Source organism: Marmota flaviventris, chromosome 2 (genome assembly GCF_047511675.1).
Source record: "Marmota flaviventris isolate mMarFla1 chromosome 2, mMarFla1.hap1, whole genome shotgun sequence".
Lineage (NCBI taxonomy): Eukaryota > Metazoa > Chordata > Mammalia > Rodentia > Sciuridae > Marmota > Marmota flaviventris.
The window spans coordinates 45,291,183-45,306,528 of record NC_092499.1 but is presented as its reverse complement, the minus strand read 5'-3'; the positions used below and the strand labels follow the sequence as shown (position 1 = coordinate 45,306,528).

General features: G+C 32.6%; 1 protein-coding gene across 3 annotated transcripts in view; it reads right to left on the bottom strand.

The window, feature by feature from the left end:
- Positions 1 to 15,346, bottom strand: part of Akap6 (A-kinase anchoring protein 6) — a 578,346-nt gene that overhangs the window by 108,778 nt on the left and 454,222 nt on the right. For all 3 annotated transcript variants that reach the window (XR_011706597.1, XM_027929539.2, XM_071607828.1), the window contains exon 12: positions 1,627 to 1,842. Coding sequence is in view for 2 of the 3 variants with exons in the window: in XM_027929539.2 (XP_027785340.2) it covers positions 1,627 to 1,842 (216 nt within the window). In the remaining variant the exon portion in view is untranslated. The remainder of the gene's footprint in view (positions 1 to 1,626; positions 1,843 to 15,346) is intronic.

Here is a 15,346-nt window from a genome sequence, read left to right as displayed (position 1 = left end):
AGGAAACCAGTTTGTGTCTTCTAAACCAGTTTGAATGCTTCCTAATGTTAGAACTTTCCCTGCTGCAGCTAGATTTTGCCCAAACTTCTTTCACCAATATCAAACTTACAGGCTTCAAAGTTCAGAAAAAAAAAAAAGGTAACCTCTTGCCCTTCCATATACTCTCAAATATGAAAAAAAATAATAATAAAGAAAAAGAAAAACATGCTAGTTAAATAGCTTCACAGCAAATAGGTCATTTCAAAAAAAGACATCCAATTATGTAGACTCTGATTACTGGTAATAATTTGGAAGTCTTAAGAAATTTAACAATTTCAGCTCAAAACAATTAAACAGAACTGTTGAAGAGAAAATCACCCTTAGACTCAACATGGCTTCAGATGCAAAAGATCAAGAAGGTTTACTGATTCTGTGTCCCTTCTGTTTAAAGTCCCTAATGCCAAACATCTGAAACTTAATATTAAAGCAAATACTGCTTTGTTAAAATTAGGATGCATAGGAAGAAGATATTTTTCAATGACACAATTTTTATATTTGATATTTCAGTTTTGAATCCTGAACTTTCCAAAGACATAGAACTGAAAATATAAACATATAAGGAAAACTTTCCTTTCTATGTATATATATGTATATATTTTTGTTTATATAAGTCAAATATGAGAGTTGGCCCTTCAACTAATAGCCATTGATTTTGAGGGCATTTGGGGAATACAATCTTTTTATCAATAAATTCTTTCTCATAAGAATAAGGCTTTCTGGACAATACATTTTGTATTATAATAAAGCAACTTCTAGTCTTCTCTATTTCCTTCATCTAGCAACAGCTTGAACCTGTACTCAATTTGGAAAATCCTTAAAAGGAATGACTATCCCCATTGTGATCATGACATTAAAACTCTAAGAAGAAACTTGTCAGTTCTCAGCAATTTAACTCTATCAGAACGAGCTCCAAGTAGAAACAATGGGGGAAATTCATGTACAAGTAGATGGTATTAACTCATATGATATAAGGGAAAGGTAAACAATATACATTATTTCACTGCATTATCTGCCACGCAAATAGGTTGCTCCATAAACTGAGAATGTTAAGCCACCTCCTAGCAAAATACTCATGGGCGGTGCTGGAGTGGTGGCTCAGCAGTAGAGCATGTGCAAGGACCTGGGTTTGATCCTCAGCACCACATAAAAAAATAAATAAATAAATAAAGGTATTGTATTCAGCTACAACTGAAAAATAAATGTACTCATGGGGCATTTTACAATTAATGAATATCTTTGGTGAAGGAATTATTGAAAGAATTAAAGGCTTAGGTGGTAAGGTAAAGTGAAATCTCCATTTGATTTTTTAAAAAGAAAAAGACAATGAGGTGAGCAGTTTGACCATTCGGAGTGCCTGCACTCTGTATCCTATTATAAACTAAAATAAAGGGGGAAAAGGGCAATGAGATACCCTAAAAGGCATCTCAGTAAGACAAGTAACTCTTGTGTTATGACAAATGGAGTTTCACTAGTGGGAATACATTTTCCAAGCTCTGGGAAAATTATTTTTTGTCTGAAACAAAAACAAAACAAGGGACAATTACACTAAAAAAAAAAAAAAAAAAAAGAAAAGAAAAATTCACTCACAGATTCCTTTCCCATCTTCTTTTGTAGTCGAGTTTGCCACTGGACGGCTTGCATGACAATGGCTTCCCATCTTCTTTCAAGATTTACAATGATCAGCTGCATGGGCTGGTGGTCTGCGTTCAGATTGCAGGTCTCACGGTCATCCAGTAGATGCTGGCATAATCGAAGAATGGAGGCCACTCCTCGACGTCGCTGCTTTATTTCACGACAGAGGGACTGCAACACAGAATTGTTACAATCTATGAACTGAACGTTTATAGGGCGGAGTTCCCTAAAACATGAAACATTCCCTTCCACCGTTATTTTGAATTGTAATTATATGCTAGTTACAAACAACAGGACAAGAAGAAGGGCCCTGAGGTCTCTATAGATAGCTAACTAATGCTAGAGAAATTAGCTTCATTCCTTTTTCACTTATTTCTTCCCTTTTTCACTTATTTCTTCCTTTTAAATGTAGGTTCCCACCTTGAAACCTAGGTAGTTAACAATTTCTAATCTAATGAAATAAATCATTTAGGGCATATGAATGCTAAACAGATTGACATGCTTTTTCAAGGTCAAAGAAACACACAAAAAATTGAAATATACTCCAAAATAAAATGGAATTTTTCCAAATTTATTTCTAGACTCTTTGAAAAGAACAAGTTCAGTTTTTTACTGTCTGAGAATGAATTGAATAAGGTTGCAAAGAATTTTTATATATAAAAGCTATTATCTGAAAAAAAAAGATAAGCAGTATTTCTCTTCCGAAGCTTGATTAACAAAGCAATAATGTTCTGAAAACAGAAATTAAGATACTGGATTATTACTGCACTATTTGTTGGTTGCTGTGTTTCTTTTAATAGACATCACACTATTTAAGAAGGATATGTATGCATCAAAATAGCATTTTGCCCCCAGAAGCATTTGTATTACTGCAGTGACCCTAAGCTGAACAATTCAAGCAAAATAGTGGGTACACATGTCTAAAAATATTATATCCTTTCTTTGCCTACGGATAGTGTGTAAGTGATATTCTAATTCAAAGCCTTCAGGAGAAATGATGATTATATCCACAAACATCACTGAATTACTAATCTCCCTCTACTGCCACAATTGGACTATTCTAACAGTTAACAGATTGCTTATTAATCAACAAGGGTAAACAAGACAATGCAATTTCATTTAGTGTGAGAGTTTTAATGCCTGAAAGTATTTGTGCTTAAAATGTTAATCTAGATAAGGCTTCATTAGAAGAAGTCTTAAAATGATTAAGTGCAGTTCATTGAAATGTGCATGGAGTAGGGGTAGTAGATCAGCAGGTGGACATTTCATACAGATGTTCCACTTATTGATATAATGCATGCTATAGCCATTTAAATGACCGTAACTCAGTAATAGCTGGAATTCTATTATTTCTATAATGAGAGAACCCTGTACCTTTAATATTTCTGAATTTTAAATAAGGTGAGTGACAAATTCCCAAACCTCTATTTATGGCAAAATATGACTAGGAATTTTATTATTCAATTTATACCAGTGCAGCAGTTCCAGTTTTGTTTCCTGGGCTTACCCTTATTTATTTTCCTAGGGTTCATTACTATTTTCCTATATAGCTCCTGATACAACAACCAGGTCTGACAAATTTCTTTACTGATACTATTCATTAGTTCACTGCTGATTGAGGGGAAACTCCTAGACATTCAAGGATAAAACTTGAGAGCCCATTAAAGCAACAAGCATTGTTTCCATCTCCTCCTCCAATTCTGCCAGCTGTCCTTTCTTGATCCACATGCATATTCTCTCTCTCTCTCTTTCACACACACACACACACACACACACACATACCTACACATCCTATACACTCTTACTCAACAACAACTGTTGAGCAGTCCAAACTACAAAGTCCACTGAATACTTGTCAATTTTTTTGGCCTAATACTGATGGTATTATATCAAGATAATATCATCGCCAATTGAAATTGGTTCAGATGCTTCCTAAGGAAATGCACTCTAAGAATTCTGTTTTTGGGGGCTAGAATTGTGGCTCAGCGGTAGAGCGCTGGTCTAGCACGTGTGAGGCCCTGGGTTTGATCCTAAGCACCACATAAAATAAATAAATAAAATAAAGGTATTGTGTCAACTACTTCTAAAAAACAAATGTTTTTTAAAAAGGAATTTTGTTTTTTGTTTTGTGGTTAATTTATTAAAAGAAAGGGCTATAAAAACCAAAAGATGATTTGTGTCATGGTCCTAGATTTTTAAAACCACTGTTTGAAGTTACACTAGAATAGTAACTACATTTCTCAAGTCAACAAAAAGTCCCCGAGTTCTTAGCCTAAGGACAATTTGCAATTAATGGCACTAAAGGTATGTATGGATGACTCCACAATAAATAAGGCACAGACCATACAAGATAGTATCTGCAAAATGCCCTTATGGGCTTCATTCACCCTCACAGGTATTTTCAAAGTTCTAAAACAGGACTCCTGAGGTTGGTATGGGAAATTTTTATAAATATCATTGGCCATATTTTTTGTAAGTATCTATAATATATCTAATATCTAAATATCCAGAAAAGCTTCACCCCCTTATCTTAATGCACATGAATTAAGATGAAATGGTGGTTTAAAAATGTAAAAGCAGTTACTATTGATATTCACTACCTGATTTTTCAACCTTCACAATTCTACATTTTTCTTACTTTAAATATCTAAAGGGCTTAGTCTACATTCTGGATTAATAATTTATTCTATATGTACACTCTTCAAAAGGAGAGGAAAATTGAGAATTTTACATGGCAAACATTTCAGTACTTTTTAAAATAGGAGATATAACTGGTAAAATAACATTCTTCTACATAAATGTGTTTCCATGACAACATTAAAATATACGTATTTATTTATAATCACAAACACATACTAAATAAAATCAGTGGATCTGCTGGCAACATTTCTCAGAATCAGTAGTTTACATTATTTCCATGATAAACTATGCACAGAGAAATGATAAATATAACTACATAGGAATAAATGATTATTATGACTATTTTTGTTTTACATTTCAGAGAACTGTATTTTTAAATAGAAACCCAAGCCAGGCAATCTAAGTAAGGCACAGAAATATGACAAACTTATCCTTACCGCTCTCTTCTCTGCTACACTGACCTCCTCAAATATGTACTGTACCTTCAATGCTAGATACTCATTCAGGAATGAAGGTTTCAAAAATGAACAAGCTACTGCTCCTTTCCTCAAGGGGCTGAAAGTCTACTGGAGGTGAACTATACAAATAAGTATAACCATACAAATGAGTATAAAACAAAGAGGGAAGGAAGTCTGTGCAGGTTAATATTGGAGGAACTAATGAAATCTTCAAGGAAATGGTGGAAACCAGGAAATCCAAGATAAAAGATGGGTGATAGTAGTTACAGGGATAGAAGACCTAGAGACATATGAATGTGGCAAACAAGCCCGAACTAGTACCTTTGGGTGCTTAATAGTTGGGGAAAATGAGAACGAAATGGATGAAAGAGGTCATGGCTGGTCATGGTCATATTGCCCTCCTGGAGAAGTATAAGAAAAGAAGAGGTAAAGGAAATTCAAAAGAAAGAAAAGCATAACTAATATCAATATGTCAAAGAAAAGTATTCCAAATGCTTTAATATTTAGTTATCATTTGGTAATTTTTTGGCAATTTCTTCCTGCAAGGCTACCTTTGTTAGTATAGAGGTTTGTCTCAGAAACCCAATTGTTAGAGTGCAGTTTGATGTGCCAACTTTTAAATTTCTTTTCTTTTTTTAAATATTTTTTTAGTTGTAGATGGACACAATACCTTTTATTTTTTTATTATTATTATTTTTTAAATATTTATTTATTTTTTTAGTTATCGGCAGACACAACATCTTTGTTGGTATGTGGTGCTGAGGATCGAACCCGGGCCGCACGCATGCCAGACGAGCGCGCTACCACTTGAGCCACATCCCCAGCCCCCACACAATACCTTTTATATATATAATTTTTTTTTAATGTGGTGCTGAGGATCAAACCCAGTGCCTATCACATGCCAGACGACTGCACCACCACTGAGCCACAACCCCAGCCCTCCCATACTTTTAAATTTCTAATGACCAATTATATTTACTTATGTTTCTACTCATTTTCATCATGTTTCCAAAAAGGCAGATTTGCTATAAAAAGGAGAAGCATTAAAAAAAAAAATAAAAATTCTTATGTTTGTTTTTCCTTTACAAAGAACAGATTTACAACACTCTAAACATTTTCCCCCCTTGGGGAGGGATCATATTATAAAAGAGTTGCTAACAGGGAAAAGATTTTGTTTTACATCTATAGGCTGTCAATTTGGTTTCTAATTCACCAATGGCAATTTACAAGGGTTTTGTTTTGGTTTACCTCCTGACATCCCTGGTTAACTTTCCAAATGTTGAAATCATTCATATACTGAACCAAATAGACAAAATCATTCCTGGCACTGGCTTCAGTATGATGTCATTGAAGGTAAGACTTTCAATGCTGCTACTTTATTCTTCACAATATCTCAAATGTATCGCAAATGCTAATGTTTTACATAGAAATATTACATTTACTTGTATGTACATGTACTTGATATTGAACAAATGCCATCTACTTCATATGATGATGTAAACAAACTTACAATAAAAATAATTACTATAAGTAGATCAAGAACTGTTAAAATATTACACATACATAAGTAAAATGTGAGAACCAAATAGAGGAAAGAGAGATTAAGAGAAAAACAATGTTTCAAAAACACCAAAACTTGGGTGGGGGTTGTGGTTCAGTGGTACAACAATTACCTTGCACATGTGAGGTACTAAGTACAATCCTCAGTACCTCAGTACACACAAAAATAAATAAATAAAAATACTGTGTCCATCTACAACTGAAAATATTTTTTTAAACACCAAAACTCAATATATGTTAAAAACATAAATTCTAAGAAATTTGTCTCCAATATCATAATTTTATTCAACATTAATTTAATATTATTAGGTAGGTCAATATAAACAAAGTAATAGAACTTCAGATAATCTGAAAATTGAAACAGAAACTATGAAGCAATTCCATTTATAAAGGCAAATATTACTTCTAGATTGATCAGTATGATACCTATACCTATTTTTTAAATTCATTCTTTCTAGATATACATGGCAATAGAGTGTGTTTTGACATATTACACATACATAGAATAAGTATGACTTGTTCCAATTAGGATGATTTTGGTTGTATATGATGTGGAATTACTTTGGTCATGTGTTAATATATAAGGATAGGAAAGATACGTCCAATTCATTCTTCTGTCTTTTCTATTCCCATCCTCCCTCCCTTCCCTTCATTCCCCCTTTTTATGATATGAGCAGTTGCTTTCTCTTTGTCTGCTACCTGTAGCCAGATTTTCTAGAGCAGAGGTCCTCAGAGTCTTATTCCCAGGTCCCAGGGGTATTAGCATCACCCAGGAATTGTTAGAACTGCAAATTCTCTGGGGCCATACCATATCTTCTGAATCAGGAACTTTGGGATGAGGCCCAATGAGGTACAGTTTAACAAGTACTACATGTGATTTCACTGCATGCCAAAATTTGAGAAGACAAGTCTACAGGGAATAGAGAAATTAGTTTTCAGATAAAAGCATCTTGTCAAGTAGATTTTTTACAAGTATAAACAGAAGGTATAAATTCTGATTCTAAAATCAAACTGATAGCCAAGAGTCGAAGGACAATGATAATTAGTGATCACTCTTTTTCTTATTGTCAGCAAATGACCAAAATATAAATAAATGAATGAATCAGTGCAATAGTTTGGATTTTGAATGTTCCCCCAGAGACCCATGCTTGGTTTTTCCCCAGGGTGATACTTCTGGGAGGTGGTGGGGCCTTTAGGAAGTAGGCCTAGTGGGAGGTCTTTAGGTCATTTGGGGAATGCCCCTGAAGGGAATTGTGGGACTTTTCCTAGTTGTCTCTTTGCTTCCTGTCTAGAAGGTTTGTGGTTTCGCTCCACCACTCACTAGCACTCTGGTGTGCTGCCTCCTTACAGGTCCAAAACAATGGGCCAACCTGTCATGGACTAGAAATTCCAAAACTGAGCCAAAACAAACCTTCTCTCTTAAGTTGGTTATCTCATGTATATAACTTGTTATGTCAAAAAGCTAACTAATATAATCAGTGAATAGATCTTTTCATCCAACCTTATCTTTATGTTATTAATATTTTCTTGATGATATCCAAAAATTTCAGTGAAATTATAATTGAACCTGTGTTATATTGTTTGCATCCAATATTTGGAGCTTTTACTCTTATTTTTACCAAATGTCATTTACTAGTTAATGCCTCTAATAATACGACATTGTGCTAAATTAAATAGAAACCCTGCTAACAGAACGTTTACACAATAAAACAGAATGATGAAGATTCCTAGGAAGGTAAAAGAGATCAGGTGCATACAATGTTGATACCTGCAGTCATGGTCCAATAAGAATATAGAACAAGTGGGGAAAATGAGAGGCTATACTGGTATCCTATGCAATTTCAGAAGATGCTTTTGACTGGTTGATTCCAGATCATTATTTGGGGGGCAAGGTTAGCAATAGTCATATGCATGATATTTCTTATAGCAATAAGCATTTTTTGAGTATCAATTATTTGCCATGTACTGTACTTTTCATTACAGGATTAACATTAGTGGATGAGAGGCATATAATAAGAAGTGTTACCTGTTCTTAAGATCTTATAATCTGATTGGAAAGAGAAGATGCTGATTCCTCAGCGTGAGATAAATAAATGTAAAGCAAAGGTTATTGATAAAACAACTCATCAGGTTGAAATAGGTTTAAAATAAGGTAAGGGAGGGGAAAATTATTTGTGAATAGTATGACCATGATCCAAGTTTAAGGTGCAATTGATATATATGCTATATTATGGCAATTTACTTAGAGAATAAGAAAGTCCATTACTAGCTGCAGTATATAGATTAGGATTCACAGAATTAAAACTAGGCTTGGAAGATGCTGAAGATTGGAAAGGAGGAGGGAAGCAAATATAGGCATTGCAGATTAGAGTATGCACAGAAGAAAAGGTCAAGAAATCATAATTTTTGTAACATTTTAACATGGAAGTTCAAGTGGGTATGATGATAATCATTGTTAAATCATTCATTCATTCATCTAAATGTACTTATTGAGTGCCTCCTACATGCCAGGCACTGTTCTCAGTGATAGGAATATAGCAGTGTGCAAGGTACACAAGATTTCTTATTCATAGAACTTACATTTTCATGTATGCAGGTGAGAGAAGCTAGAAATAAAACATAAATAAATATTCTAAAATATCAGATACTGTCAAGAGCTATAAAATAAATTGGGTGATACAATAGAAGTAAATGGGAAGTTACTTTAGATTGGGTCTTCAATAAAGCTTCTCTGAAGAGGTAACATACAATAACAAGTTCAGATGGAGAAACAAAATGTGACTTACTGTTCTGATGCTGTAATAGTTTAGATAAAATAATGTTTATAAAGTAAAAGCTAATATATTTCATTAAAGTCTTATTTTAAAATTAAATATAGAGTGCTATGATTAAAATTTAATGCTTATCAATAAAATAAATTAAGTTTAAAAATTATTAGTGCAATTAAGTCAAGAAACAATAGTCTATTAAAAAATGGTGCTGGGACAACTGGATATCCACATGTAAAGGAATGAATTGGACCCTGACTTTGCACCACATGTAAAACTAATTCAAGATGAATCATAGACCAAAATGTGAGAGCTAGAACTATAAAAATCTTAGAAGAAAACAGAGGAGTAGGTGTTCATTACCTTGAGTTAGTCAATGTTTTCCCAGAATGACAGGAAAAGTAGAAATGACTTTTGACTTCTTAGATAAAACACCAAAGTACAAGCAATTTTTGGACTTCTTAAAACTTCTACATTTCAAATGACTCCATCAAAAAAATGAAAGGACAACTCACAAAATGGAAAGAGATTTTTCAACATTACATACCTGATTAAAGATTTATATCCAAAATATATTTAAAAATTCTTACAATAAAAGCAGTCTTTTAAATGGCCAAAGTATTTGAGTAGACATTTCTTTAAAGACATAAAATGGCCAATAAACACATGAAAAGATACTCAACATCATTAGCCATCAGTAAAATGCAAATATAAAACATAACTTGATAGCACTATGTTTCTACTAAGTTGTCTAAAATAAAAAAATACAAAAATAATAAGTGTTGATCATACTAGAGAATTTGGAACTCACATACATTGCAGATGGAATTGTAAAATGGTGCAGCTACTTTAGAAAACAGTATGACATTTTGTCCAAAATTTAAACATAGACTTACTCTATGATCCAGCAACTTTACTCCTAGGTAAGTATTCATGAGAACTGAAAACACTTGATCACATAAAAGTCTGTACAAAAATATGTATAATAGCATTATTCGTAATAGCTCAAAAGTATAAACAATCCAAACATCCATCAATCAATGGGCGAATAAACAAAACATAGCATACTCATATAACAAAATATTATTTGACAATAAAAAGGAATGAAATATCAATACATACTACAACATGGATAGACCTTGCGAACATTATGCTAAGTGAAAAAAGCTACACACAAAAGGTCATATATTACCTGTCTCTATTTATATGAAATGTCCAGAACAGGATAATGGATAGAAACAAAGTAGAACAGTGGTTACCAAGGGCTTCAGTAAGGGTAAAATAGGGAGTAACTGTTAATGGGTAAAGAGTTTCTTATAGAGGTGGTGAAAATGTTTTGAAATCAGATTCTGTAGTATGTGAATCATACTTCAACAAAATTGTTAATTTGAAAAAAGTTCTATTTCTTCATCAATCATGTAACTGATTTTATAATCAGAAAACTTATTATTCTCCTAGGGTATTATGTATGCTTGTGTTACTAGTGATACCAGTCATCATGGTTCTGACACCATGGGTTAGTGCAAGGATGAATAGACTTACAAATATAAACTTAGAGCTTTTCTCCCCCCTTTTCAACTTCTTTTCCAGACCCAGTCTTCTTTGTGAACTTTTGTATTTGTTTTATGTTATTTGTAGAACAGCTATATTAAAAATTGCACTTCATTATTATATAGTAGAATATCTACTTTTCATGTTATTCTAGGAAAATTATGTGTAACTCAAAGTAATGAACACTTCTCTGTTTTCTTCTAAGATTTTTATAGTTCTAGCTCTCACATTTTGGTCTATGATTCATCTTGAGTTAGTTTTACAGGTGGCACAAAGTTAGGGTCCAATTCATTCCTTTATATCTGGGTATCCAGTTGTCTCAGCATCATTTCTTGTAAAGACTATTCTTTCCTGACTTGATTATACCAAGTAATGATTATAAAATCCATTGGGATAGAATCATTAATACAAACCTACATATCTTAGTCAAATGGTCAGACATTCTCCTATATGACAATAATGTATTGCAATTTTTAATATAGCTGTCCTACTTCTAGAAATATCATGAAACATATATAGAAAAATACACAAAGACGACTTGGTCTGGAAGAGTAGTTGAAACAAATGTGGAAAATGAAGAATGTTAATTAAATCAAATTATTTCAGTGAAGAATTCCATACATAATCATTTACATCTTATAAAACTGTACTCTATTGCATTATTGGTGTCAGTACAAAAATGGGAGACCTGACTTATTGGATGTACTTCATGTACTTTACCAAAGATCATTCCAAATTGGTTACATCTATCTGAACCAATAGAAGATAAAAACAATGCTATCTTCAACTATTTCATCAAGGCTTCCTTGAAAGCAAAAGCCAACAACCAATGAAATTTATCAATTTCTATAGTACTATTCTTAATAGAATTTTCCTAGTTATTTTCACTAAGCCCCGATATTAATGATTAACATTTTTTGTATATGTGTGCCATGAATTTTTAGGTACTTGTATGTATTTACTCATTTAATCTCCACAACAACACATGCATACACATATGCTCACGTGCACACACACATACATACACACACACACACACATATAGAAAGGGGAACAAAGGGATTATGATTTAGTTTACAAATGAGGAAATGACGATGAGGGGAAGTTAAATAACTGATCAGAAGTAACGCAACTAATAAACAGCAAGGCAGGATTTTAACACAGGAAGCCCAAATTCAAAGCTGATTCATAAAAACTATGATACACAGTTTTCTTTTCATAAGTAATATGAAGAACTTGTAAGATGTCTACATTTTCAGACTAACTGGATCCTGACTTCAACTATATGTGGATACAGTCATAAAGTTATTGTTCCTAAGAAAGCCAACAACCTCTTCTTGTAAACCTTTCAGAAATACAATCTTCTAAAGGGCACTCTAGGTCTTCAAATACACAAGAATTAGTAATACACACAATACTTAAATCCAGGTTGGCTACGAAAGCATGGATGGAAAAAAATATAAATCATTAAATAAATAAGCATGTATGGAATACCTATTATAATGGGTAGTATTCAAAGTGCTTGAGATATATCAGTGTACAAAACAGGCAAAAATCTTCTTTCAAGGACCTAATATTCTAATAGATAGAGGAAGTATTATCTCTTGAGAAGGGTATAAATTATAGGAATAATAAAGGAGAGATTGAACAAAGGTAGAAAATGTTCATTAGACAAATGATTAACATTTCTAGCAATGGGTCAGCAGCTCTTTTGGTCCTGAGAATACCATTCTCAAATAAATTATGTGCTTAACTATGTGTAGTGTATAAAGTGTTGAAATAAGAATTTTCACCCTAGAATTGTGAAGAAGTAATTATTCAAAACAGACAAAAAAACCCATATTTCAAATTAAGTATGAATGATGACTTGTATATATTTTTTTAAAATATGGCAAATGACATCTTGGTATTTTAACTGATTCCAACCTTGAAAAACAACCTCAGCCAATATAGAGATACAGTTCAGTTGCAAACTCTGGGACTTAATCTATATTGAAGCTAAATATTCTATAAGCATGCAGTGAAGTGCAAAAAATAGCAATTGAAAAATGACATGATTAAATGGCAAGACATGCAATCATTTGCTCTCAATTATATCAATGTATCTTCTTCATTTCTAGGAGTCAGGCAGAAATATTGTTTTTTAAATGCCTCTATTAAATTGGTCACCAATAATAAAATAGATGAGAGTCCTAATAAGCTCATTTACATAACATATATCATACAGTACAAAACTATTCTCTCCAAACAGTTTTGCTCATAGATTTGTCTCCTGGTTGTCATGAGTCTTTGCTACATTAGCAGATTTTAAAAGCATAATACTGCCTTCAGGACCATTTGTAGAAAAATGTTTATGAAACTTTTCTAGTTAACCCTTGGCAGGATCCTTATTGCTAATTATGGAAAAAGTATTGATATAATATCTTGGCTGTCACATTCTATTATGGTGATGGTAGAAGCAGAATCTAGGTCTGACATTTTGGAAATATCATCTAATTGCAAGTCAGAAACAGAGAATGACAGTTTTAAGTAGATTATAACTTCTTTCAAAATAGCAAACTGGTTTGCTTAATATAAAAGCTAGATTTTAAAAATAGTATTAAAGCCTCCTGAATTGGTTCACCAAGCACATCTCTATCAGCTCATTGGAAAAGAGCTGGGTTGTGTGTCAAAACAGTTTGAAACTGTACATGACAGTATAAGTCCAGATTCAAACACTGAATTATTTCTTATAACCATTTAGAATCAAAATATTTCCAGTGAATATTTTTATTTTTAAGAAAAATCACTTACCCTCTGTTAATTCACCTTGTCCGCAGAAAAGAAAAGGTCAAATACAGTGCATCACCTTCCAGGACTCTGAAAAACCAGCCCTTTGACCTAGAAAAATATTCTACTTCTTCTTGCAATCTAGTATACTCACCAATCAATCTGAATCACTAAAGGTCACCAGGAATATTAATTAATACTGTAAATTCTTGGAGACACTTCAATAAGTGATGTCATCTAGGGAAAGATAATTATTATTTTATAAATATTGATGTTTATGTTTAATAGCATGTATTTTCATCTGATAGAAAAAGATGTAGTAAATTTTTATATGGTGTGACACTACATCATGTATAACCATAGAAATGTAAAGTTGTGTACAATGAATCAAAATGCATTCTGCTGTTATATATGCTTAATTAAAACTATATATATAGGGGCTGGGGATGTGGCTCAAGTGGTAGCGTGCTCGCCTGGCATGCGTGCGGCCCGGGTTCGATCCTCAGCACCACATACAAAGATGTTGTGTCCGCCAAAAACTAAAAAAAATAAATATTAAAAAAAATTCTCTCTCTCTTTAAAAAAAACTATATATATATATACATATATAGTATATATATATATATATATATATATATATATATATATACATATATATATATATACTATATATGTATATATAGTAAATTTTACTTATAAGGGAGCATTTCTACAACTTTTAGCTTTTTTTTAAGCTGTAGGATAATATAAATATACAAGAAGCATTCTAAAAATGCAGATACCGTGTTATTTCTTGAAAACTGTTGTTTTATCCCTATGTGGCACTCTTTAATTTCTTTGTTATTTTCTCTATACTAGGTTAAGTACTTTTAAATATGTTTGTTTTTAAGAATCAAACTCAGTGGTTTTGTGCTTAGTTCATATTCACCTGTAATTAGTAATATGTTATATACTTCCTTTTCTAAATTAAAAACACTATTAAAATTCCAGACATACAAAACAATATGAAGATTAAGTTACTCTAAAGAAAACTGTAATAGCTTACAGATTGCTTGTATCATTACTAAAATGCTGGTACCTATTATGGAGTCTCCCTGGAATAAAGAATGTACTTTTGGCAATAATCTTTTAAAAACATGTCCATTATGTTAAGATGCTAAACTAGTCTGCAATTTCAAAAAGGTAACTTTTAGCAACAAGGGGAAAAGGGTGCTGGATTTAAATGCAACTTAGCCATTATACTACAAAATACTTTTTTTAAAACTCCACAATCACTCTTTTCATAAGCAAATAAGATATTAATTGTAATTTATTTTCATCTATTATATTTATAATACCCACTGAGGTTTTCTCTCATTGATTCCATGGGAATCATTTCAAAGTAATTCTTGGGAATGGATAAAGATGATTTCTTTCCTCTAGATTATCTGTTGGTCCCAGCTACCTGAAATCACCTTTGTTTTTAGTGGATCTTAAGTATTCACTGGCCAGATCAAAGGATATTCAGGACAGACTGTAGGAAAGGAAGGAAAGAATTCTGTATGACAACATACAGTGCACTACAGTATCCATTTTATAAAATCTATAAGAAAGGGCTTATCCTAATGACCATACCTGGAGAATGAAATAGCATAAGAAGGAAAACTAGAGAATATAGGACCAAGGGTGAACCAAGAGGAATTTCCAAGGATAAGGTGAAACACACAGCCAACCTAACTCATGACGAAAAATAGACTATTCAACTAACTAATTTCATGAGTTGCTCGATCATACTGCATGGTGTTTTTTTTCACTCTCATCTGCCTATAGTTGGCTATACTTCACCACACTCCTCTTATCAAGTCCTGTTTTTCTAGACTTGTCTCTGGCTTTTTTTTATTTCCTATGAATACACTCCTGAACTCATCACAAATCTCAGTCTTACTTGAA